We start from the raw sequence: 23,197 nt of genomic DNA, 5'->3' as shown, positions 1-23,197 counted from the left end.
TCACTCACATGAACAGTCACTTCCATTTTAAACAGTGGGAGTTTAGCTTGACAAATCACTAAACCTTATGGGAAGGGTGGACCTATACTAGTGCCGAGTCATGCCCCTTCTTATAATTGGATAAGAAGAAGAGAGGCTTCATAGAGAAGATTCTCGTCTAAACCTACAAACGGTTGTTGCCAAGTGGGAGCAAAGTATCCTTAGAATTGTCATTAGGGATGACAACACTTGCATGGTATGAGTGGACATACAGATATCTATTGTTGAGTAAACAAATTAGATACTCTTGCCATGACATGTTTTCACACAACATGTGTATAGTTGACCACCTGAGAGCAAGAAAATAAATATCCCTAAAAATTCTTGCTATGTGAGCTCTATTGATATGTTTTTTGTTTAAGACATATCAAATGGTACCCTCCTTGAACTTTTGACCTTGTCAAGAAAATAAGAGGACTACTCATAACTTTGGTTTGCTCCCCACAAGCTCTTACTAAAAGGCTGACTGGATGCATACTGGGAAGTTGGTAGAACTCTGACGACAATAACTTGCGTGCAAAGGGTAAAAGAACTAAAGGTTTATCACACAATCACTGGGATTCTACCTGGCCAGGACAATTGATGATAATTGTGAATCATGTGATACGTTTTTTGATTTTATGGTGTGGACTCATAGGGATGAGTGCTATTTGTCAAAGTGATGAAACAAACAGATCTTGGGGTATACACACACTCTCCGGATATGAGGTTTCCGGATTCGTCTTCTTTAAGATCACTTTCATGGTAGATCACTGTGTCGTGCTTTTCATTGCGACTTGCTACTTCACAGATATCATGATACATGTGCTAGGGTCACACGAACCATTTGCCGTGTGAGACACATAAATGGCTGAGCATTCTACTTAAATGCTTCTCTTAGAAACCTTCTTCGCCATTGTGGGCGAGTGGGAGATGTTGGAAATAAGGCTGGATAAACGCCCACCAGGATAAGGATAAACCACCAAGATAAGGATAACCACCGTGTATTAGGATGAGTGTAGGACTCTATCCTATCTCGATATTAGATGAGTATAGGACTCTATCCTATCTCGATATTAGATGAGTATAGGACTCTATCCTATCAATATTGAGGAGGTGGGAGAGCTCTATAAATAGACCCCCACACCCCTCACATATTGATCATCCCAACAAAAAAACTCTCTCTCCTTTAATGGTGGCCTCCAACATTTTCTAAAGAAGAAGCTAGTAATTTGTGGAGATTCCATAGGTGGTAACCTCCATAGCCATTGTCGGTTCTTGGTTCGCGGAACAAAGGTTGCTTCTGTCGTGGTTGGAACTTGACTCTAGCTAAGTTGAGAAGAAGATCTTGAGTGTGCCAAGAACATCATCTTCTCCTGTAGATCAAAGCTTGGAACTTCAAATTGAAAGCTGTGACCAAGATACAATCTTCTGTTACCGCTGCACTATTTTATGCATGTAATATAGTGTAATTATATATATCGTAGGAATCATGCATGAGATATCGGTAAAAACCCTACAACTAGAATATTTATCTAAAACGAATTCTTACCATCTTTGAGTTGGCTGGCCATAATTTGACACTTTAGAGGTCTGTATGCTCCATAATAGCTGCAGTAGTTGCAATTACCATTAGCACTAGCAATCCAATATCGTCCAATGCTCTGCCCATTGATCCATACTTGACCCTTTCCCATACTTCCCATGCCCAAAGCCAACGGTCCATCACCATTAGGTGCACTGAAATAAGACTACAAGTTTAAAGAGAAAAAGAAAAAAGTAAGTTTTAGACGCCAAAAGTGAGTTCCTTTAGGAATGTTAAGTCATAGTACATTTTCTTACCTTATACCATGTAAGTGGGTGCTGCCTTTGCATAACTAATGACCCACGCGTCCATTCCACTGATGCAATCCGACTTGGAGAGATAAGATTGACAGCTTCTCCTTTTAGACCCACATGCACGAACAATAAAGAACAACATAAATTGAAACAACATTGTTGGACGTGCTTTAAGTTCATTGAAGAAAACACTGACCTGATAAGACCATTTCTACCAGGTTAAGTCTCTTCTTCCCTGGTCAACTCCATGCAAAGACAACGGGACCCGGGATCCGGTGTTCCAATCCTCAAAATGTGTCTCGATGTTCTTCAAACAAAGAAAATGATAGCATCAGTACTAATTTAGAATTTCGGCAATTCATATGGTTAAATGACAATGGCAAGTCATTTCAGTATAGTTTAGAACTTTAGATGTAAGAACCACTAACTTAAGCCGCTTCACAGTGGACATTAGCTAGTTTTGTTTGGTTTTTGGATGTTCAAGTGTATTTTATAAGCATTTTTTGTAGGCTTCACAGCCACATTATACTTTAATAGCCAAATTCGAGATTAACCAACATCACCAAACCAAATTCGAATTTCTATTCTCTTAGCCTAACGACATCCAAAACAAAAGACATGCATTTTTATATGCAATCTTCACAACCTTGCACACATTTAAATCAGCAACACAACTTTCTCCCTCAATGTGGCATTTCATCAAACAATTATGGTGTTGAAAGCCAAACAGACGACCAATTAAAGCTCAACAAACCCAATTCCCAAGTTCATTACAGAGTTAGTTGCTCCAAGTTGCTGCAAGACAAATGTTAGAAACACTAAAGACAACAAACCCAATTCCCGAGTTCATTACAAAGTTGTTCCGAAGTTCTTTTGCAAGACAAATGTTAGAAACACTAAAGAAGTTGACTTCGTAATTTAAAAGCAAGTTCAAGTTTAATAAATGAACTAGTATAAAGACACCAATACACCATCCTCTTTTTTTCGATTTTTTTTTTGTCTTTCTTCTTAAACCAAAAATTGGTCATGTTCGGTGTTCACCAGTGGGAATTGAGAAAGAGGCGTGGAGTCAATGTTGTATAAAGGAGGGGATGGGGGGCTATTTTCGATTTTTTAATATTTTGTCAAGTGGAAAATATGTTAAAGAATAAAAAATAAGCTTTGCCATGTCATCCATGTCACTAAACAGGGCTAAAATAATGTAAGCCCTAAAATTTTAGGGCGTTATTCGGGGTACCGACAAAAACTTATGTTAGTTATGGGATATGGGAGTGTTTTTATGGGTGTGTCCAAGATCACCCAAAATAAATAACTAATCAAATAAAAAACGAGATTCACAAGTTCTTCTCCAAACAATACTTCGTCAGTTCGTCAAAATCGTGCTATCATTTTGAGCTAGTGCTCGTCTCTCTCTCTCGATAGGATCGCTACTATCATCTCAAATTCTCTCTCCTTGCCTCCCTCCCTCTCTTTTCGGTTTTCCTTTTTGTCTAACAACAACCTTCTCGACACCTCGCGAATTTAGTAAGAACTAGTTGCTCATTTATTTTTATGGAATCGGAAGCTTTGAGAAAGTAACGTTGTTCTAGACTTCTAGTGTAAATTTGTGAGAATTGGTGTGCTGCATGCCTGCATATCATGCCCAAGAGCTTTAGCATTATTTCATAAAGTTAAGCTATTAAAAAACCAATTCATATTGCCTAACAAACAAAGAGATTTAAAGAACTAATTGGGGTTAATATGAAGAATTATATGAAGAGAACAAATTATAGGTGGGTTCTCAAGATCAAGAGAAATGCTGAAGAGAACATAGACAAATTCAAAGCCAGGCTTGTTGCAAAAGATTACACCCAAAAAGAAGGAATAGACTATGAGGACACCTTCTCACCAGTAGTGAGATTTGCCTCCATACGTCTCCTCTTGTCAATGGTTGCCCACTTAGATTTAGAGCTTTACCAGATGGATGTCAAAACTACTTTTCTCAATGGAGAATTGCAAGAGGAAATCTATATGGATCAACCCACTGGTTTTTCAATCAAGGGTCAGGAACACAAAGTGTGTAAACTAAATAGATCCATATATGGTTTAAAACAGGCCTCTAGACAGTGGAATCTGAGATTCCATGAAGCTATGCTTCAAGACAAATTTGAAATGGTAAATGAGGACCATTGTGTATATGTCAAGACATCTTAAAATGGTTTTGTGATTCTATCTCTATATGTGGATGACATTTTGTTAGCAGGTAACAAATAAGGCATTGATAAATTCCACTAAGGAGTGGTTGTCATTAAACTTTGAAATGAAGGACATGGGTGAAGCTAGTTATGTCTTAGGAGTTAAAATAACTCGGGATCGGCCCAAACGCTTGTTATCTTTGTCTCAGGAGACATATATCAAGAAGATTTTGGAAAGATTCAACATGGTGATTGCAAGCAAGTGGATCTCCCAAGAAGTCTAGGAGAGTCTTTGAGTTCTAAAATGTCTCCCAAGAATCCTATCTGAAACTCGGGCTATGAAAAATGTACCATACTTCGGTCAAATCGGAAGCCTTATGTATGCAATGTTGTGTACAAGGCCAGACATCTGCTATGCAGTTGGGTTAGTATCAAGGTTCCAAACAAATCTTGGGGTCGCACATTGGAAGGCTGTCAATAAGATAATAAGGTATCTTAAAGGCACCGTGGACTACTCACTTGTCTACCAAAGGAAAGATCTTAAGCTGATTGGGTACTCCGATGCCTACTGGGCTAGAGACCTTGATGAGAGAAAGTCAACTTCAGGATATACCTACATAATGAATGGAGGTGCTATATCCTAGAGCATCAAGAACCAAACTTCCATAGCACTTTTAACTATGGAAGCTGAGTATATTGCATGCTGCTCTGCCACACAGAAGGCTGTGTGGCTTAGACGATTCATCAAACACTTGTCAGTGTTCTCAAAAGCTGCTGAACCAGTTCACATCTGGACTAACAGCATGGCTGCTCTTACATATGCTAAAGATCCAAAGTATCATGGAAGAACCAAGCATATAGAGTTAAAATACCACTACGTACGACAAATGATATTGAAGAAGAAAGTGGTTCTACAACATATATCCACTGATCAGATAGTTGCGGATCCACTGACCAAACATATTCCAAAGGAACTCTTCCTTGCACATGTAAAAATGTTTGGGTTAAAGAGGATGTGATTATGCTAAGAACATTTTGATGGTTTAATGAATAAACGTGCATTCTTTCCAGATCAATTGCATTCTCATTATACTGTTTATCATCTCATATGTATGTGGGTAGAGTTTGGTGGTTCACTCACATGAACAATCCACTTCCATTTTTAAGCGATTGGGAGTTTAGCTTGACAAATCACTAAACCTTATGGGAAGGGTGGACCTATACTAGTGCCGAGTCATGCCCCTTCTTATAATTGGATAAGAAGAAACAGGCTTCATAGAGAAGATTCTGTCTAAACCTACAAACGGTTGTTGCCAAGTGGGAGCAAAGTATCCTTAGAATTGTCATTAGGGATGACAACACTTGCATGGTATGAGTGGACATACAGATATCTATTGTTGAGTAAACAAATTAGATACTCTTGCCATGACATGTTTTCACACAACATGTGTATAGTTGACCACCTGAGAGCAAGAAAATAAATATCCCTAAAAAATTCTTGCTATGTGAGCTCTATTGATATGTTTTTGTTTAAGACATATCAAATGGTACCCTCCTTGAACTTTTGACCTTGTCAAGAAAATAAAGAGGACTACTCATAACTTTGGTTTGCTCCCCACAAGCTCTTACTAAAAGGTCATTTGGATGCATACTTGGGAAGTTGGTAGAACTCGGCGACAATAACTTGCGTGCAAAGGGTAAAAAGAACTAAAGGTTTATCACACAATCCTTTGGGATTCTACCGCCGGGACAATTGATGATAATTGTGAATCATGTGATACGTTTTTGATTTTTTATGGTGTGGACTCATAGGGATGAGTGCTATTTGTCAAAGTGATGAAACAAACAGATCTTGGGGTATACACACACTCTCCGGATATGAGGTTTCGGATTCGTCTTCTTTAAGATCACTTTCATGGTAGATCAACGCGGTCGTGCTTTTCATTGCGACTTGCTACTTCACGGATATCATGATACATGTGCTAGGGTCACACGAACCATTTGCCGTGTGAGACACATAAATGGGCTGAGCATTCTACTTAAATGCTTCTCTTAGAAACCTTCTTCGCCATTGTGGGCGAGTGGGAGATGTTGGAAATAAGGTTGGATAAACGCCCACCAGGATAAGGATAAACCACCAAGATAAGGATAACCACCAGGTATTAGGATGAGTGTAGGACTCTATCCTATCTGATATTAGATGAGTATAGGACTCTATCCTATCTGATATTAGATGAGTATAGGACTCTATCCTATCCAATATTGAGGAGGTGGGAGAGCTCTATAAATAGACCCCCCACACCCCTCACATATTGATCATCCCAACAAAGAAAAACTCTCTCTCCTTTAATGGTGGCCTCCAACATTTTCTAAAGAAGAAGCTAGTAATTTGTGGAGATTCCATAGGTGGTAACCTCCATAGCCATTGTCGGTTCTTGGTTCGTGAACAAAGGTTGCTTCCTGTTCGTGGTTGGAACTTGACTCTAGCTAAGTTGAGAAGAAGATCTTGAGTGTGCCAAGAACATCATCTTCTCCTGTAGATCAAAGCTTGGAACTTCAAATTGAAAGCTGTGACCAAGATACAATCTTCATTCTTACATTTGCACTATTTTATGCATGTAATATAGTGTAATTATATATATATCGTAGGAATCATGCATGAGATATCGGTAAAAACCCTACAACTAGAATATTTATCTAAAAGCGAATTCTTACCATCTTTTGAGTTGGTGGCCATAATTTGACACTTTAGAGGTCCGTATGCTCCATAATAGCTGCATAGTTGCAATTACCATTAGCACTAGCAATCCAATATCGCCCAATGCTCGCCCATTGATCCATACTTGACCCCTTTCCCATACTTCCCATGCCCAAAGCCAACGGTCCATCACCATTAGGTGCAATGAAATAAGACTACAAGTTTAAAAGAAAAAAAAAAAAGTAAGTTTTAGGCGCCAAAAGTGAGTTCCTTTAGGAATGTTAAGTCATAGTACATTTTCTTACCTTATACCATGTAAGTGGGTGCTGCCTTTGCATAACTAATGACCCACGCGTCCATTCCATCGATGCAATCCGACTTGGAGAGATAAGATTGATGACTTCTCCTTTTTAGACCCACATGCACGAACAATAAAGAACAACATAAATTGAAACAACATTGTTGGGCGTGCTTTAAGTTCATTGAAGAAAACACGACTGATAAGACCATTTCTACCGGGTTAAGTCTCTTCTTCCCTGGTCAACTCCATGCGACTGTGGGGACCCGGGATCCCGGTGTTCCAATCCTCAAAATGTGTCTCGATGTTCTTCAAACAAAGAAAATGATAGCATCGGTACTAATTTAGAATTTCGCAATTCATATGGTTAAATGACAATGGCAAGTCATTTCAAGTATAGTTTAGAACTTTAGATGTAAGAACCACTAACTTAAGCCGCTTCACGGTGGACATTAGCTAGTTTTGTTTGGTTTTGGATGTTCAAGTGTATTTTATAAAGCATTTTTGTAGGCTTCACACCACATTATACTTTAATAGCCAAATTCGAGATTAACCAACATCACCAAACCAAATTTAATTTCTATTCTCTTAGCCTAACGACATCCAAAACAAAAGACATGCATTTTTATATGCAATCTTCACAACCTTGCACACACGAAATCAGCAACACAACTTTCTCCCTCAATGTGGCATTTCATCAAACAATTATGGTGTTGAAAGCCAAACAGACGACCAATTAAAGCTCAACAAACCCAATTCCCAAGTTCATTACAGAGTTAGTTGCTCCAAGTTGCTGCAAGACAAATGTTAGAAACACTAAAGACAACAAACCCAATTCCCGAGTTCATTACAAAGTTGTTCCGAGTTGCTGCAAGACAAATGTTAGAAACACTCAAGAAGTTGACTTCGTAATTTAAAAGCAAGTTCAAGTTTAATAAATGAACTAGTATAAAGACACCAATACACCATCCTCTTTTTTTCGATTTTTTTTTGTCTTTCTTCTTAAACCAAAAATTGGTCATGTTCGGTGTTCACCAGTGGGAATTGAGAAAGAGGCGTGGAGTCAATGTTGTATAAAGGAGGGGATGGGGGGCTATTTTCGATTTTTTAATATTTTGTCAAGTGGAAAATATGTTAAAGAATAAAAAATAAGCTTTGCCATGTCATCCATGTCACTAAACAGGCTAAAAATAATGTCGCCCTAAAATTTTAGGGCAGTTATCAAGAATACGACAAAAACTTATGTTAGTTATGGGATATGGGAGTGTTTTTATGGGTGTGTCCAAGATCACCCAAAATAAATAACTAATCAAATAAAAAGCGAGATTCACAAGTTCTTCTCCAAACAAATGCCGATGGGTTAATTCGTCAAAATCGTGCTATCATTTTGAGCTAGTGCTCAAATCTCTCTCTCTCTCGATAGGATCGCTACTATCATCTCAAATTCTCTCTCCTTGCCTCCCTCCCTCTCTTTTCGGTTTTCCTTTTGTAGTCTAACAACCTTCTCGACACCTCGCGAATTTAGTAAGAACTAGTTGCTCATTTATTTTTATGGAATCGGAAGCTTTGAGAAAGTAACGTTGTTCTAGACTTCTAGTGTAAATTTGTGAGAATTGGTGTGCTGCATGCCTGCATATCATGCCCAAGAGCTTTAGCATTATTTCATAAAGTTAAGCTATTAAAAAACCAATTCATATTGCCTAACAAACAAAGAGATTTAAAGAACTAATTGGGGTTAATATGAAGAATTATATGAAGAGAACAAATTATAGGTGGGTTCTCAAGATCAAGAGAAATGTTGAAGAGAACATAGACAAATTCAAAGCCAGGCTTGTTGCAAAAGATTACACCCAAAAAGAAGGAATAGACTATGAGGACACCTTCTCACCAGTAGTGAGATTTGCCTCCATACGTCTCCTCTTGTCAATGGTTGCCCACTTAGATTTAGAGCTTTACCGGATGGATGTCAAAACTACTTTTCTCAATGGAGAATTGCAAGAGGAAATCTATATGGATCAACCCACCGGGTTTTTCAATCAAGGGTCGGGGAACACAAAGTGTGTAAACTAAATAGATCCATATATGGTTTAAAAACAGGCCTCTAGGCAGTGGAATCTGAGATTCCATGAAGCTATGCTTCAAGACAAATTTGAAATGGTAAATGAGGACCATTGTGTATATGTCAAGACATCTTAAAATGGTTTTGTGATTCTATCTCTATATGTGGATGACATTTTGTTAGCGGGTAACAAATAAGGCATTGATAAATTCCACTAAGGAGTGGTTGTCATTAAACTTTGAAATGAAGGACATGGGTGAAGCTAGTTATGTCTTAGGAGTTAAAATAACTTCGGGGAGCCCAAACGCTTGTTATCTTTGTCTCAGGGAGACATATATCAAGAAGATTTTGGAAAGATTCAACATGACTGATTGCAAGCAAGTGGATCTCCCAGTAAGTCTAGGAGAGTCTTTGAGTTCTAAAATGTCTCCCAAGAATCCCTTGAAACTCGGGCTATGAAAAATGTACCATACTCAAGCGCAGTCGGAAGCCTTATGTATGCAATGTTGTGTACAAGGCCAGACATCTGCTATGCAGTTGGGTTAGTATCAAGGTTCCAAACAAATCTTGGGGTCGCACATTGGAAGGCTGTCAATAAGATAATAAGGTATCTTAAAGGCACCGTGGACTACTCACTTGTCTACCAAGGGAAAGATCTTAAGCTGATTGGGTACTCCGATGCCTACGGGGCTAGAGACCTTGATGAGAGAAAGTCAACTTCAGGATATACCTACATAATGAATGGAGGTGCTATATCCTAGAGCATCAAGAAGCAAACTTCCATAGCACTTTTAACTATGGAAGCTGAGTATATTGCATCTTTGCTTGCCGCCACCACGTAAGGCGTGTGGCTTAGACGATTCATCAAACACTTGTCAGTGTTCTCAAAAGCTGCTGAACCAGTTCACATCTGGACTAACAGCATGGCTGCTCTTACATATGCTAAAGATCCAAAGTATCATGGAAGAACCAAGCATATAGAGTTAAAATACCACTCACGCATGCGACAAATGATATTGAAGAAGAAAGTGGTTCTACAACATATATCCACCGATCGGATAGTTTGCGGATCCATCGACCAAACATATTCCAAAGGAACTCTTCCTTGCACATGTAAAAATGTTTGGGTTAAAGAGGATGTGATTATGCTAAGAACATTTTGATGGTTTAATGAATAAACGTGCATTCTTTTCGGATCAATTGCATTCTCATTATCTTGTTTATCATCTCATATGTATGTCGATTAGAGAGTTGGTTCGGGTTCACTCACATGAGCAAATCACTTCCATTTAAAAATGGGAGTTTAGCTTGACAAATCACTAAACCTTATGGGAAGGGTGGACCTATACTAGTGCGAGTCATGCCCCTTCTTATAATTGGATAAGAAGAAACAGGGCTTCATAGAGAAGATTCGTCTAAACCTACAAACGGTTGTTGCCAAGTTGGGAGCAAAGTATCCTTAGAATTGTCATTAGGGATGACAACACTTGCATGGTATGAGTGGACATACAGATATCTATTGTTGAGTAAACAAATTAGATACTCTTGCCATGACATGTTTTCACACAACATGTGTATAGTTGACCACCTGAGAGCAAGAAAATAAATATCCCTAAAAATTCTTGCTATGTGAGCTCTATTGATATGTTTTTTGTTTAAGACATATCAAATGGTACCCTCCTTGAACTTTTGACCTTGTCAAGAAAATAAGAGGACTACTCATAACTTTGGTTTGCTCCCCACAAGCTCTTACTAAAAGGCTGACTGGATGCATACTGGGAAGTTGGTAGAACTCTGACGACAATAACTTGCGTGCAAAGGGTAAAAGAACTAAAGGTTTATCACACAATCACTGGGATTCTACCTGGCCAGGACAATTGATGATAATTGTGAATCATGTGATACGTTTTTTGATTTTATGGTGTGGACTCATAGGGATGAGTGCTATTTGTCAAAGTGATGAAACAAACAGATCTTGGGGTATACACACACTCTCCGGATATGAGGTTTCCGGATTCGTCTTCTTTAAGATCACTTTCATGGTAGATCACGCGTCGCGTGCTTTTCATTGCGACTTGCTACTTCACAGATATCATGATACATGTGCTAGGGTCACACGAACCATTTGCCGTGTGAGACACATAAATGGCTGAGCATTCTACTTAAATGCTTCTCTTAGAAACCTTCTTCGCCATTGTGGGCGAGTGGGAGATGTTGGAAATAAGGCTGGATAAACGCCCACCAGGATAAGGATAAACCACCAAGATAAGGATAACCACCAGGTATTAGGATGAGTGTAGGACTCTATCCTATCTGATATTAGATGAGTATAGGACTCTATCCTATCTGATATTAGATGAGTATAGGACTCTATCATATCCAATATTGAGGAGGTGGGAGAGCTCTATAAATAGACCCCCCACCCCTCACATATTGATCATCCCAACAAAGAAAAACTCTCTCTCCTTTAATGGTGGCCTCCAACATTTTCTAAAGAAGAAGCTAGTAATTTGTGGAGATTCCATAGGTGGTAACCTCCATAGCCATTGTCGGTTCTTGGTTCGTGAACAAAGGTTGCTTCCCGTTCGTGGTTGGAACTTGACTCTAGCTAAGTTGAGAAGAAGATCTTGAGTGTGCCAAGAACATCATCTTCTCCTATAGATCAAAGCTTGGAACTTCAAATTGAAAGCTGTGACCAAGATACAATCTTCTGTTACCGCTGCACTATTTTATGCATGTAATATAGTGTAATTATATATATCGTAGGAATCATGCATGAGATATCGGTAAAAACCCTACAACTAGAATATTTATCTAAAACGAATTCTTACCATCTTTGAGTTGGCTGGCCATAATTTGACACTTTAGAGGTGCAGTATGCTCCATAATAGCTGCAGTGAGTTGCAATTACCATTAGCACTAGCAATCCAATATCGTCCAATGCTCTGCCCATTGATCCATACTTGACCCTTTCCCATACTTCCCATGCCCAAAGCCAACGGTCCATCACCATTAGGTGCACTGAAATAAGACTACAAGTTTAAAGAGAAAAAGAAAAAAGTAAGTTTTAGACGCCAAAAGTGAGTTCCTTTAGGAATGTTAAGTCATAGTACATTTTCTTACCTTATACCATGTAAGTGGGTGCTGCCTTTGCATAACTAATGACCACGCGTCCATTCCATCGATGCAATCCGACTTGGAGAGATAAGATTGGATGACTTCTCCTTTTAGACCCACATGCACGAACAATAAAGAACAACATAAATTGAAACAACATTGTTGGACGTGCTTTAAGTTCATTGAAGAAAACACTGACCTGATAAGACCATTTCTACCAGGTTAAGTCTCTTCTTCCCTGGTCAACTCCATGCAAAGACTTGGGACCGGGATCCCAGTGTTCCAATCCTCAAAATGTGTCTCGATGTTCTTCAAACAAAGAAAATGATAGCATCAGTACTAATTTAGAATTTCGGCAATTCATATGGTTAAATGACAATGGCAAGTCATTTCAGTATAGTTTAGAACTTTAGATGTAAGAACCACTAACTTAAGCCGCTTCACAGTGGACATTAGCTAGTTTTGTTTGGTTTTTGGATGTTCAAGTGTATTTTATAAAGCATTTTTGTAGGCTTCACAGCCACATTATACTTTAATAGCCAAATTCGAGATTAACCAACATCACCAAACCAAATTCGAATTTCTATTCTCTTAGCCTAACGACATCCAAAACAAAAGACATGCATTTTTATATGCAATCTTCACAACCTTGCACACACGAAATCAGCAACACAACTTTCTCCCTCAATGTGGCATTTCATCAAACAATTATGGTGTTGAAAGCCAAACAGACGACCAATTAAAGCTCAACAAACCCAATTCCCAAGTTCATTACAGAGTTAGTTGCTCCAAGTTGCTGCAAGACAAATGTTAGAAACACTAAAGACAACAAACCCAATTCCCGAGTTCATTACAAAGTTGTTCCGAGTTGCTGCAAGACAAATGTTAGAAACACTAAAGAAGTTGACTTCGTAATTTAAAAGCAAGTTCAAGTTTAATAAATGAACTAGTATAAAGACACCAATACACCATCCTCTTTTTTTCGATTTTTTTTTGTCTTTCTTCTTAAACCAAAAATTGGTCATGTTCGGTGTTCACCAGTGGGAATTGAGAAAGAGGCGTGGAGTCAATGTTGTATAAATGAGGGGATGGGGGGCTATTTTCGATTTTTTAATATTTTGTCAAGTGGAAAATATGTTAAAGAATAAAAAATAAGCTTTGCCATGTCATCCATGTCACTAAACAGGCTAAAAATAATGTCGCCCTAAAATTTTAGGGCAGTTATTGGGGTACGACAAAAACTTATGTTAGTTATGGGATATGGGAGTGTTTTTATGGGTGTGTCCAAGATCACCCAAAATAAATAACTAATCAAATAAAAAACGAGATTCACAAGTTCTTCTCCAAACAATACTTCGTCAGTTCGTCAAAATCGTGCTATCATTTTGAGCTAGTGCTCGTCTCTCTCTCTCGATAGGATCGCTACTATCATCTCAAATTCTCTCTCCTTGCCTCCCTCCCTCTCTTTTCGGTTTTCCTTTTGTAGTCTAACAACCTTCTCGACACCTCGCGAATTTAGTAAGAACTAGTTGCTCATTTATTTTTATGGAATCGGAAGCTTTGAGAAAGTAACGTTGTTCTAGACTTCTAGTGTAAATTTGTGAGAATTGGTGTGCTGCATGCCTGCATATCATGCCCAAGAGCTTTAGCATTATTTCATAAAGTTAAGCTATTAAAAAACCAATTCATATTGCCTAACAAACAAAGAGATTTAAAGAACTAATTGGGGTTAATATGAAGAATTATATTGAGTGTATTAATTACACACGTATATATATATGTACACATTCTCCACAATCAAAAAAGAATTTGACCACCAATTCAGCTTGCACATGCTTATCTACACTCAATATTGTTAAAGACATTTGATTGTGCACTCAATATATATATGTAGATAAGCATGTGCACATGCTTACAGATATTTCAGTCTTTAAAGAACAAATAGTACATATATATATACGTGTATTAATTACTATGCGATATTTCAGTCTTTTATGATATACGACATTATGACAATTAGACATCAATATAATTAATAACGCGTAAACAATAATCCATGAAACAAGATACTTTTCCGTTCTCTGAAATAATATTTGCAATAAAGTTCAATAATGCGTAAACAAACTTACCACACCCCTTTTAGAACTCTCCACGCCTCAAGTTTTGAAAATGAGTTTTATGACTGATGATGTCATATGCTAGGTGGGCATTTATTGAATGTGCCATAAATGGCCCGTTAGCGTTATAAAAGGGTACTCATTGACTGTGTCATGAATGACCCGGGTATTCATTGAATGTGTCATGAATGACCAGATTATTTGGACTGCCCTAGAGAGGAACTAAGGTATTCGCCTTGCAGATTAGTTGTATTCCTTGAGTGTACGGGAATGTAGGGATGAGTATTCCTTGAATGTGGTGGGAATGACCAAGGGCATTCATTGAATGTGCCATGAATGACCCCATTAGTGATATGTTAGGTGTTCCTTGAATGTGGCGGGAATAACCTAAGGTATTCATTGAATGTGCCATGACTGACCTGAGTTTTATGCCCATAAGAGGCTTGGTTTTATGAGCATTCAAAGTTCATAGATGGTTGTGACTCACAAGTACGAGTTTACAAGAGGGATATATGATATTTATGCGAGACAAATAAGATTAAGAACTACGAAGGCTTGATTCCAATCTTGAAAGATTTGGATACGTAGGCAGTTTTGAGCAAAAGTGCAGCCACCATATTACATATTATATATTAGTTTAGTGATAACTATATGGTATTAATTAGACTTCAATGTCTTAAATGAGGTTTTGATTATGAATGGAAATTTGACTAGTTGAGCTAAATCCTTTTATTATGATGTCTAACTCTGTTTTTGCAGAGGGGTAGGATCCGTTAATCTTGTATGCAGGGACGTAAATATCCTACCCTAAGACGACGTGCTGGCTTAAAGGTAAAGTGTATAAAACTCATATTTAAATAAGTTATCATATGTGTATTTAATAAGTGGAATGTAAGTGGTTTTTATACTGTGAGTTAATTTTGGAAAAATAGGTTATTAGGATTTCGTTTCATCCTGAGTTTTCAGATGATTGAATAGGGTAACAATTGAGATATTTATATTCTGGAAAATTCCCTATTTTATATTTTCTGGAAATTTGGGGTGTGACAGAAACTGTTCAATCAGCCAAGGTTTGAAAGGTACGATGGTAAAGGAGACCCAGCATATCACATTCATCATTTTAGGCAACAAATGCCTCTCTGGCAAGAGACGCGGTATGATAGGCTGCGATGCATGATGTTCCTGGCCAGCTTGAAAGGGGGAGCATCAGACTGGTATTATCGGTTGCCTTCGAAGAGTATAACTAATTTCCAAGAGTTAGAGTAGGCGTTTATAGATCACTTTATACATCAAAAGAGCCGGGTTGTGGACATCGCGACCTTGTTCAATGTTAGGCAAAGGTTTGCGGAATCGGTAAGGAATTATCTGTGTCACTTCAAGGCCGAGACATTGAATGTGGAGAATTTGGATGAAAGGACGGCAGTGATAGCATTCGAAAGAGGTCTGCGGCCTGGAACAGGGGTCCATCAGTCCGTCGCAAAGAATGAGATTGCGACCTTGCACGAGTTATATCCGCGGGTAGAGAAGTACATTAGATACGAGGACACAATGCAGAAGGATTCTGAAAGGTGAGCGACGTCAGTGTCATCTGTGGAAAAGGAAGGGGATCGCAGAAAGGCGGAGTCATCGGATAGAGGCAATGGAAGGTATCGTAGCTATCCATCGCGTCTTGAAAGGAGTAGAGAGGTAGCGCGAAGGGAACAAAGGGAAAGAAAGCCATACTGCAAGTTTGAACATACACCTTTGAACAGGACGTTGAGTGAGATATTGTCGTTGATCAAGAACGTGCAGGGATACGAGGGACCACGAAGCATTTCGGTCGAGATGCCGAACAAGCCGTATTATGCGTACCACCAGATACGCAATCATAAAACTAATGATTGTTATGCGTTGAAATGGTTGGTTCAAAGGTTGGTAGAGAAGGGAATGATGAGAGAGTTTATAGCGGGGCCCCCGAATGAGGAGCAGGTGCCAGCTCCAGGAAGAATATTGGGAACCATTAATGTTATTTTTAGTGGAGAAGTTCTGAGCCACAATGACCATAGAGATAAGGTAAGAAAGGTTGCAAGTATTCAACAGATCAATGAGGCAACCAGAGGTCTGCGATCTGGTTCAGGGTCAATGGACGGAGGAGATAGGATTGTATTTTCTAATGCGGACCTCCGAGCTGTCGATACTCTCCATGATGATGCGTTGGTCATTACTGTGGCGATGGGGAATTACATGGTCAAAAGGGTATTGATTGATTGTGGCAGCGCAGTGGACTTGCTATTTATGGGAGCTTTGGATGAAATGAGGATCGACCCGGGGCAGCTTAGGCTGCCGCGGTCCAACTTGTATAGGCTTAATGGGAGTGTCACAGAGCCTATGGGAGAGCTTTTGTTACTCGTAACGACAGGGCCTGTGACTATTTTCTCTCGATTCATGGTGGTCGATTCCAATTCCCAATACAACGTGATTCTAGGAAGGAGGTGGATCCACGAAATAAAAGCGGTGCCCTCAACCTATTATCAGGTTATTCGATTCCCCACGTCAACAGAAATGTATGAAGTCCGTGGAGATCAGGTGGCATCTAAGAACAGTCATCAAGATATAGTTAAAAGGATGGTTCGTGGCCCGGGAGAAGAATCATCTAACCCCCAGGAAGAGGCAAGCATAACAATTACAGTGCGGGGCCGTGGAAGGGGAGGCGAAGGTAGTAATGGGACCGAAGACTCTAGATGAGATCGAGTTAGTGAATCTGGGGGTGGGAGAAGAAGAGAAATTGATATCAATAGGGTCCAATTTGCCGGAGGAGTGAAAGAGTAAGTTGATACAGTGTCTGTCAGAGAATAGGGATGTGTTTGCGTGGGGAATAGAGGATATCATAGGGCTGGACCCCGGTTTCGCATGTCACCGACTGCATATGAGGGAGGATGAAAAACCAGAAGACAAAAGACAGAATATGAGGAATGTGAGGCCTAAGTACGCAGAAGGGACCCGGGAGGAGGTTGCTAGGCTGAAAGTAGCGGGAATCATCAGAGAGGTGGAGTTCACAGACTGGTTGTCTAATGTAGTCGCGATGCCAAAGAAAAATGGCAAGGTTTGAATGTGTATTGATTTTACTGATGTAAACTTGGAGTGCCCTAAAGACAGTTATCCTATGTCACGAGTAGATGAGTTGGTGGACAGGACCGCAGGGTTCAAAATGTTTTCATTTATGGATACCTCTATGGGGTACAATCAGGTTGCGATGTATGGACTGGACCAGGAAAAGACGTCTTTCGTGGTGGAGGGGGACTGCTATACGAGAATGCCATTTGGGTTAAAAAACGCAGGGGCCACATTCTAACGGTTGGGGGAGAAAATGTTCGAGAACAAAATTTGAAAGGGAATCGAGGTATACATAGATGATATGGTGGAAAAGAACATGTCAGAGGAAGAGCACTTGGAAGGTCTGAGGGAGACATTCGGTATACTGCGAGCACATAACTTGAAACTCAATCCGGAGAAATGCACGTTCGGAGTGACCACAGGGAAATTACTGGGTTATATTGTTACAACAGATAAGGTCCTTGGTGGAAATGCCCTCGCCTCAGACAGTTAAGGAGGTGCAGCGATTGGTAGGAAGGGTCGCAGCATTAAACATATTCATTTCAAAATCATCCGATAAGTGTAGGCCGTTGTATAGGTTGTTAAGAAACACCATGGATTTTGCATGGACAGTAGAGTGCGAGAAGGCATTTCAGGAGTTAAAGAGGTATCTAGGCGAGGCTCCTCTGTTGTTGTGGCCCGAATTAGGAGAGAAATTGTATTTGTATTTAGGGGTTATGGAGTACGCGATCAGCTCGGTCCTCGTCCGTGTTGTGGATAAAATGGAAAAACCGGTGTATTTCCAAAGCAAAACTTTGTTAGATGCGGAGACCAGGTACAGCCGAGTGGAGAAGTATGCTTTGGCACTAATATTCTCAGCCTTGAAGTTGAAACCATATTTCGAAGCTCATGTGGTGATTGTCGTGACAAATTTTCCCCTCAAACAAGCTCTGAAAGCCGAAAAGTCCGGAAGAATGCTGAAATGGGCCGTGATGCTGAGTTTATATGAAATCCAATATCAGATCAGGACGGCGGAGAAAGCTCAGGCAGTGGCAGAGTTCTTGGCAGAGTTCCCGACTGAGGATCCCACTTGGGGGGAAGAGATGGTCCTGGAGCCCAAACGAGAAGGGGAACATGACCACTTAAACCCATGGGATGAGAGGAATGGATGGAGAGTGTTCGCGGATGGATTTACGACAGATGCAGGCAGCAAAATAGGGGTTGTACTAGTTACACCGGAAAATAACAGACTAGAACAAACCATGAAGTTGGGATTCGTGGTATCAAATAATGAGTCGGAGTATGAGGCTGTGATTGCAGGCTTGAGGATGGCTGAGGGTTTGGGCGTGAAGGAACTTACGGTATATTCATACTCGAATCTGGTGGTGCGTCAAGCGAACGACGGATTTGCAGCAAGATGTCCTCGAATGGCGAAATATTTGGAAGTCTTACATAGGCGGGCTGCGAAGTTCACGAGGGTCAGATTTATACATTTGAATCGCAGGGAGAATCGGCATGCAGATGCTTTAGCCTATGTAGCCACAGCCATGCCGGGATCAGAGGAGAGGATGATCGAAGTAAGGAGGTTGGCTAGACTAAGTACTGAGGAACTGACGGAGGTATTACATACCGCGGAAGAGGATGGAGGATGGATGGAGCCTATCAAACACTTTTTATCTGGGATGAGGTGAGTGAGAAGAAAGAAAGGAAAAGACTGGAACAGACTTCACAGAGGTATACATTGTTGGGAGGGGAGTTGTACAGAAATAATTTCAATGGGCCTTTACTAAAATGTCTGGGGCCGAGGCTGGCGTAAGAGGTGATAACGGAGTTACATGGGGGAGATTGTGGGAGCCATTCAGTGGGCAGGACCACAGCACATCGGTTATTAACACAGGGTTACTTTTGGCCTCACATGAAGAGAGATGTTGTAGAATTTGCCAAAAAATATGAGAAATGTTAGAGGTTTGCTTAGTTGATATTTGCTCCAGCCGAGCCACTGCACAATGTGTCTAGCCCCTGGCCGTTTGCGATGTGGGCCCTCGATATAGTGGGGCCGCTGCCCATGGCCAGTGGCAAAAGGAGGTTCATGTTGGCGGCCACTGACTATTTTACAAAGTGGATTGAGGCCGTGCCGTTGCAACAGGTAAAGGAGGTGCAAGTGGTCAAGTTCCTGTGGGAGAACATTATATGTCGGTTCGGGTTGCCATATGTTATCATCGCGGACAACGGAACCCAGTTCACAGGGTCTAAGGTGAAGGAGTTTTTACAGGCCTATCATGTGAAACAGGGGTCTCGGCCCCCTACAACCTCGACGGTAATGGACAGGCTGAATCCTCCAACAAAACCATACTTAACAATCTCAAGAGGAAGTTGGAGGATAAAAAAGGGGAGTGGGCCGATGAGTTGAACCATATGTTGTGGGCTTATCGAACTACACCACGGACAACCACCGGGGAGACTCCATTCTCATTAGCATATGGCATAGAGGCAGTGATACCGTCAGAAATGGTGGCGGCTACAACCCAAACAAAGGCTGTCGAAGAAGGGTCAAACTGGGGCATACTGTCTAGGGACATGAATTTGGTTGAAGAAAGAAGGGATGCCACGTGCATAAGGCTGGAAGAGTATCATCGCTGCCTCCAAAGGCAGTACAACAAGAGGGTGAAGCTGTAGTGATTCAAAGTTGGAGATCTGGTGCTTCGCAGAGTGACCCCGAGTACCAAGAAAGCGAGTGATGGTAAACTGGGTCCGAATTGGGAGGGACCCTATGCTATGGTGGATGTTGGAGGGGCAGACACTTACAAATTACAAACCATGGAAGGAAAGCTGATAGAGAGACCTTGGAATGTGAGGCTATTGAAAAAGTTCCACCATTGAATGTAATATGAGTCTGTCACCAGCTACATGAGCTATTTGTAAATATATAACACAATGTCACTTTTGAGTGGACAATGTTGCTTTGAGTTTTGATTTAGCATCAGAGTGGAGGTAGCGAGCTGAGGGGGATGAGCCATTCGTGGACGTGAGGTCTAAAGCGAACTAGGGGCAAGATGAGTTGCCCCTTCGCGGATAAAAGTTCCAAATCTCCATAAAGGGCAAGACGAGTTGTCCCTCCTCGGACATGAGGTATACAACGAACTAGGGGCAAGGTGGGTTGCCCTTTTCGCAGACATGAGGTCCGAGTTGAGCATAGAGGGCGGGTGGCAAGATGAGTTGCTCCCCCAAAAGAGAACAATACAATGACCTAGGCAGGAAAGAGCCTTGAAGCCCACAAAACATGTCCAGGAGGGATTCAAGTGAATGTGGTAAAAAAGAGTTAATCAGGGAAGAAAGACGAATCGTTAATTGAAAGTAAAAAACTTGACACTCCTTAAACTTATAAGTAGCAAAGTGCACCAAGGTTAACAGAGAATACACAGTAGCAAAATGAAGCAAAATTACAAGAGGTGCAATAATTAAACATTTTCAGCAATTACGGCGTCCGCGGCTTCTTCGATAACCGCATCCGCAACAGTTTCAATAACCTCAGCTACGATGTCAGTAAGAGTGCCAGATTCCGAAGCCTCACTAGAGTGGCCGGGATCCCTTGGGACTAGGGCAACTGCGGACCCATCAACGGGAGCAGACTGTTCAGGAAGGAGTCGGCCCTCTTTGATAAGGCGGTCATGTTCTTCTTTGATCTTTTTGGCCAGTCGTTTGTCTACCAGGGATTTAAAGCGCTCTTGAAGTTTATCCATGTTCGACTCATGCTACTTTAGAAGAGTTACGGTGACGTCCTTATGTTGCAAAGAGAGGGTGGCCAAGGCTTCTGTATGTTGCTGAAGGAGGGTCTCTCACTGATGGCTTAGGCGATCATTGACCGTGTCCATGTAGGCCTGGTCGGAAGCCTCATCACCCTTGAGCTCATCCTGAGCCTTGACCTTATCCAGGGCCGCAGCCTCCAGATCTTGTTTGAGTTGAGTGCATGTCTCCTTCAGTGTCTCCAGGCGAAAAACTTCCGCCTCTAGTGATTCCACCTTAGACTTGGCGCCAAACAGGCCGCGGATCATATAAGAGATATCCAGGCTCACCTAAGAAGAAGAGAGGGATTAACACAACCTAGGTGGAAGATAAAAATAGAGAGAAAGATGAGAATGAAGAGCACCTTCTCCCAACCAGTGTAGAAGGAGGTCTGGTGTTGATCAAATGAGCCCTCTTCCGCATATGCTATGTCCTTGGGAAGGTGGGACCTATAGAACAGGGCGGAGGCAACCGCCAGATTCTCCAAGGCCGAGTCATTAATATTGACAGTACGGCTGCAGACCTTGAATGTGGGGTGAAAGGCAGTTAAGGGATCTATGGTCTCTTTTCCAGGTCGCTGCGTATGGCGAACAGGAGGAACATGAGTGGTGGGAAGGGGAGCATTGACAGTTGAGACTGGTTCATCGGACGTCGAGGTCCACGGACGCTTGAGAAGCGGTCCTGATGGGGGAGCAGTGGGGGAGGTAGGAATGACTTCTGTCACCGCGTCATCGTCTGAGTCACTGTCAAACAGCTTCCTCTTGGAGACGTTCATATCTGAGCAGGGGGAGTCAGCAGTAGGGGAGTGAGGGGAGAGGTATTGGTCCTCCCAAGTAACCAGAGACTAGTAGGACCGAGAGGAGGGGCGGGCAAATGGAGAATGAAGGTCGGCGAGTATTAGCAGGGAGTGGGCGGTGTTTTCTGGTGTGGGGCCTTTTTGCGGGAGGAGAAGCTAGAGGTTTGCATTTCTTAGGAGGAGGTGGACGGTAAAAGGGGGCGCTGTAGGCACCAATGGTTTGCAATTGAGGGTCTGATAACAGCGGAGTGCAAGTGTGGGGGTCAACTCCAAGGACCGCGGCTTGAGAAGGTCCTAAGTCGCGGAGCTTTTGGAATATGGTGGAGTTCACGCCGGCATAGATGCTCGACTTCGAATCCAGTCTCCAACCTGAATAGAGAAAAGAAATCATGACATTAGGGTTCATACAACAAACTGCACATACAAGGGGAAAGGGGGCAAGGGGGACTCACCACTGGGCAGAAAAGCGAGATGAGTGAGAGTCAAGGCAGGGGGGAGATCCATGGATAGAAAATTTCCGGATACATACAGTGGATAGTGGTGCCACATCTTGTCTGAAGAGGTAACGCAAAGGACAAACGACAGTTTCTTGGGACGGACACAAAAGGAATGATAACCGACACTGACATCTTTGGTGCTTCTTTTTATATAATAATGAGCGACCATATCGCGGCATGTTATTTTGGGCACACCAGATTTATTGTAATGGTTCGCGGCATACATGATTTGCCAAAAATTACCGATACCTTGGCAAGGATGGATATTGAAGTGATTGCATACCGCGATATCCAAAAGAGTTAAGGGGAAGCGAAGTCCAACGACGATCTTCCCAACCGTGGCTACCAGACACCCCGGTCTGTGAGGGACTAAGTGTGGAAAGTAGGTGAGGTCAGGCACGTGTTCCAGGATGACATCACCTGGAATGCTATAAGCAATCTTGACCGCATCTAAATTAGGTATACGACTACGAGGCGGCGGTGGGGGAAGAGCAAATTATTGCCCTGAAATGGAAGGGGCCTCGGAGGGATCTAGTGGAGGGGGTGAGGCCACCGTGTTAGAAGTAGAGGAGGAAGAGTGGTCGGAATCGGAGTCTGACATCAGAGAGAGAGTCCAAATTAAGAGAGAAGATGAACAATTTTAAAAGGGGGAGAGAAGTAGAAACAGTTCTATAAAAGAAAATAGTGTAAGAGAGGGAGAGCTGGAGAAGGAAACAAACCTGGAAATGC

At 41.3% G+C, this 23,197-nt stretch overlaps 3 protein-coding genes and 1 pseudogene across 4 annotated transcripts in view; 3 read left to right on the top strand and 1 right to left on the bottom strand.

The window, feature by feature from the left end:
• LOC147517104 (beta-galactosidase 3-like) overlaps positions 1 to 12,263 on the bottom strand; it is a 37,344-nt pseudogene extending 25,081 nt beyond the window's left edge. Inside the window, exons 1-4 of the transcript XR_015213061.1 lie at positions 12,210 to 12,263; positions 11,998 to 12,118; positions 1,861 to 1,961; positions 1,649 to 1,769 (exon numbers count right to left, since the gene is read on the bottom strand). The product of XR_015213061.1 is annotated as a beta-galactosidase 3-like (transcript). The remainder of the gene's footprint in view (positions 1 to 1,648; positions 1,770 to 1,860; positions 1,962 to 11,997; positions 12,119 to 12,209) is intronic.
• Positions 12,264 to 15,489: 3,226 nt separating this feature from the next.
• LOC147517103 (uncharacterized) lies at positions 15,490 to 17,044 on the top strand. Its single transcript, XM_086593475.1, has 3 exons — positions 15,490 to 15,534; positions 15,701 to 15,888; positions 16,072 to 17,044. The coding sequence occupies exons 1-3, from the start codon at positions 15,490 to 15,492 to the stop codon at positions 17,042 to 17,044; spliced, it is 1,206 nt and encodes a 401-aa protein (XP_086449601.1).
• A 962-nt stretch (positions 17,045 to 18,006) lies between these two features.
• Positions 18,007 to 19,083, top strand: LOC147517102 (uncharacterized). The gene has a single exon (XM_086593474.1). It carries the CDS (start codon positions 18,007 to 18,009, stop codon positions 19,081 to 19,083), a length of 1,077 nt encoding a protein of 358 aa, XP_086449600.1.
• Positions 19,084 to 19,183: 100 nt separating this feature from the next.
• Positions 19,184 to 20,068, top strand: LOC147517101 (uncharacterized). Its single transcript, XM_086593473.1, has 2 exons — positions 19,184 to 19,319; positions 19,683 to 20,068. Exons 1-2 carry the CDS (start codon positions 19,184 to 19,186, stop codon positions 20,066 to 20,068), a joined length of 522 nt encoding a protein of 173 aa, XP_086449599.1.
• Positions 20,069 to 23,197: the final 3,129 nt, after the last annotated feature.

The sequence above is a fragment of the Coptis chinensis genome, chromosome 2 (assembly GCF_015680905.1).
Source record: "Coptis chinensis isolate HL-2020 chromosome 2, ASM1568090v1, whole genome shotgun sequence".
NCBI classification, from domain to species: domain Eukaryota; kingdom Viridiplantae; phylum Streptophyta; class Magnoliopsida; order Ranunculales; family Ranunculaceae; genus Coptis; species Coptis chinensis.
This window is presented reverse-complemented; position numbering and strand designations above follow the sequence as displayed.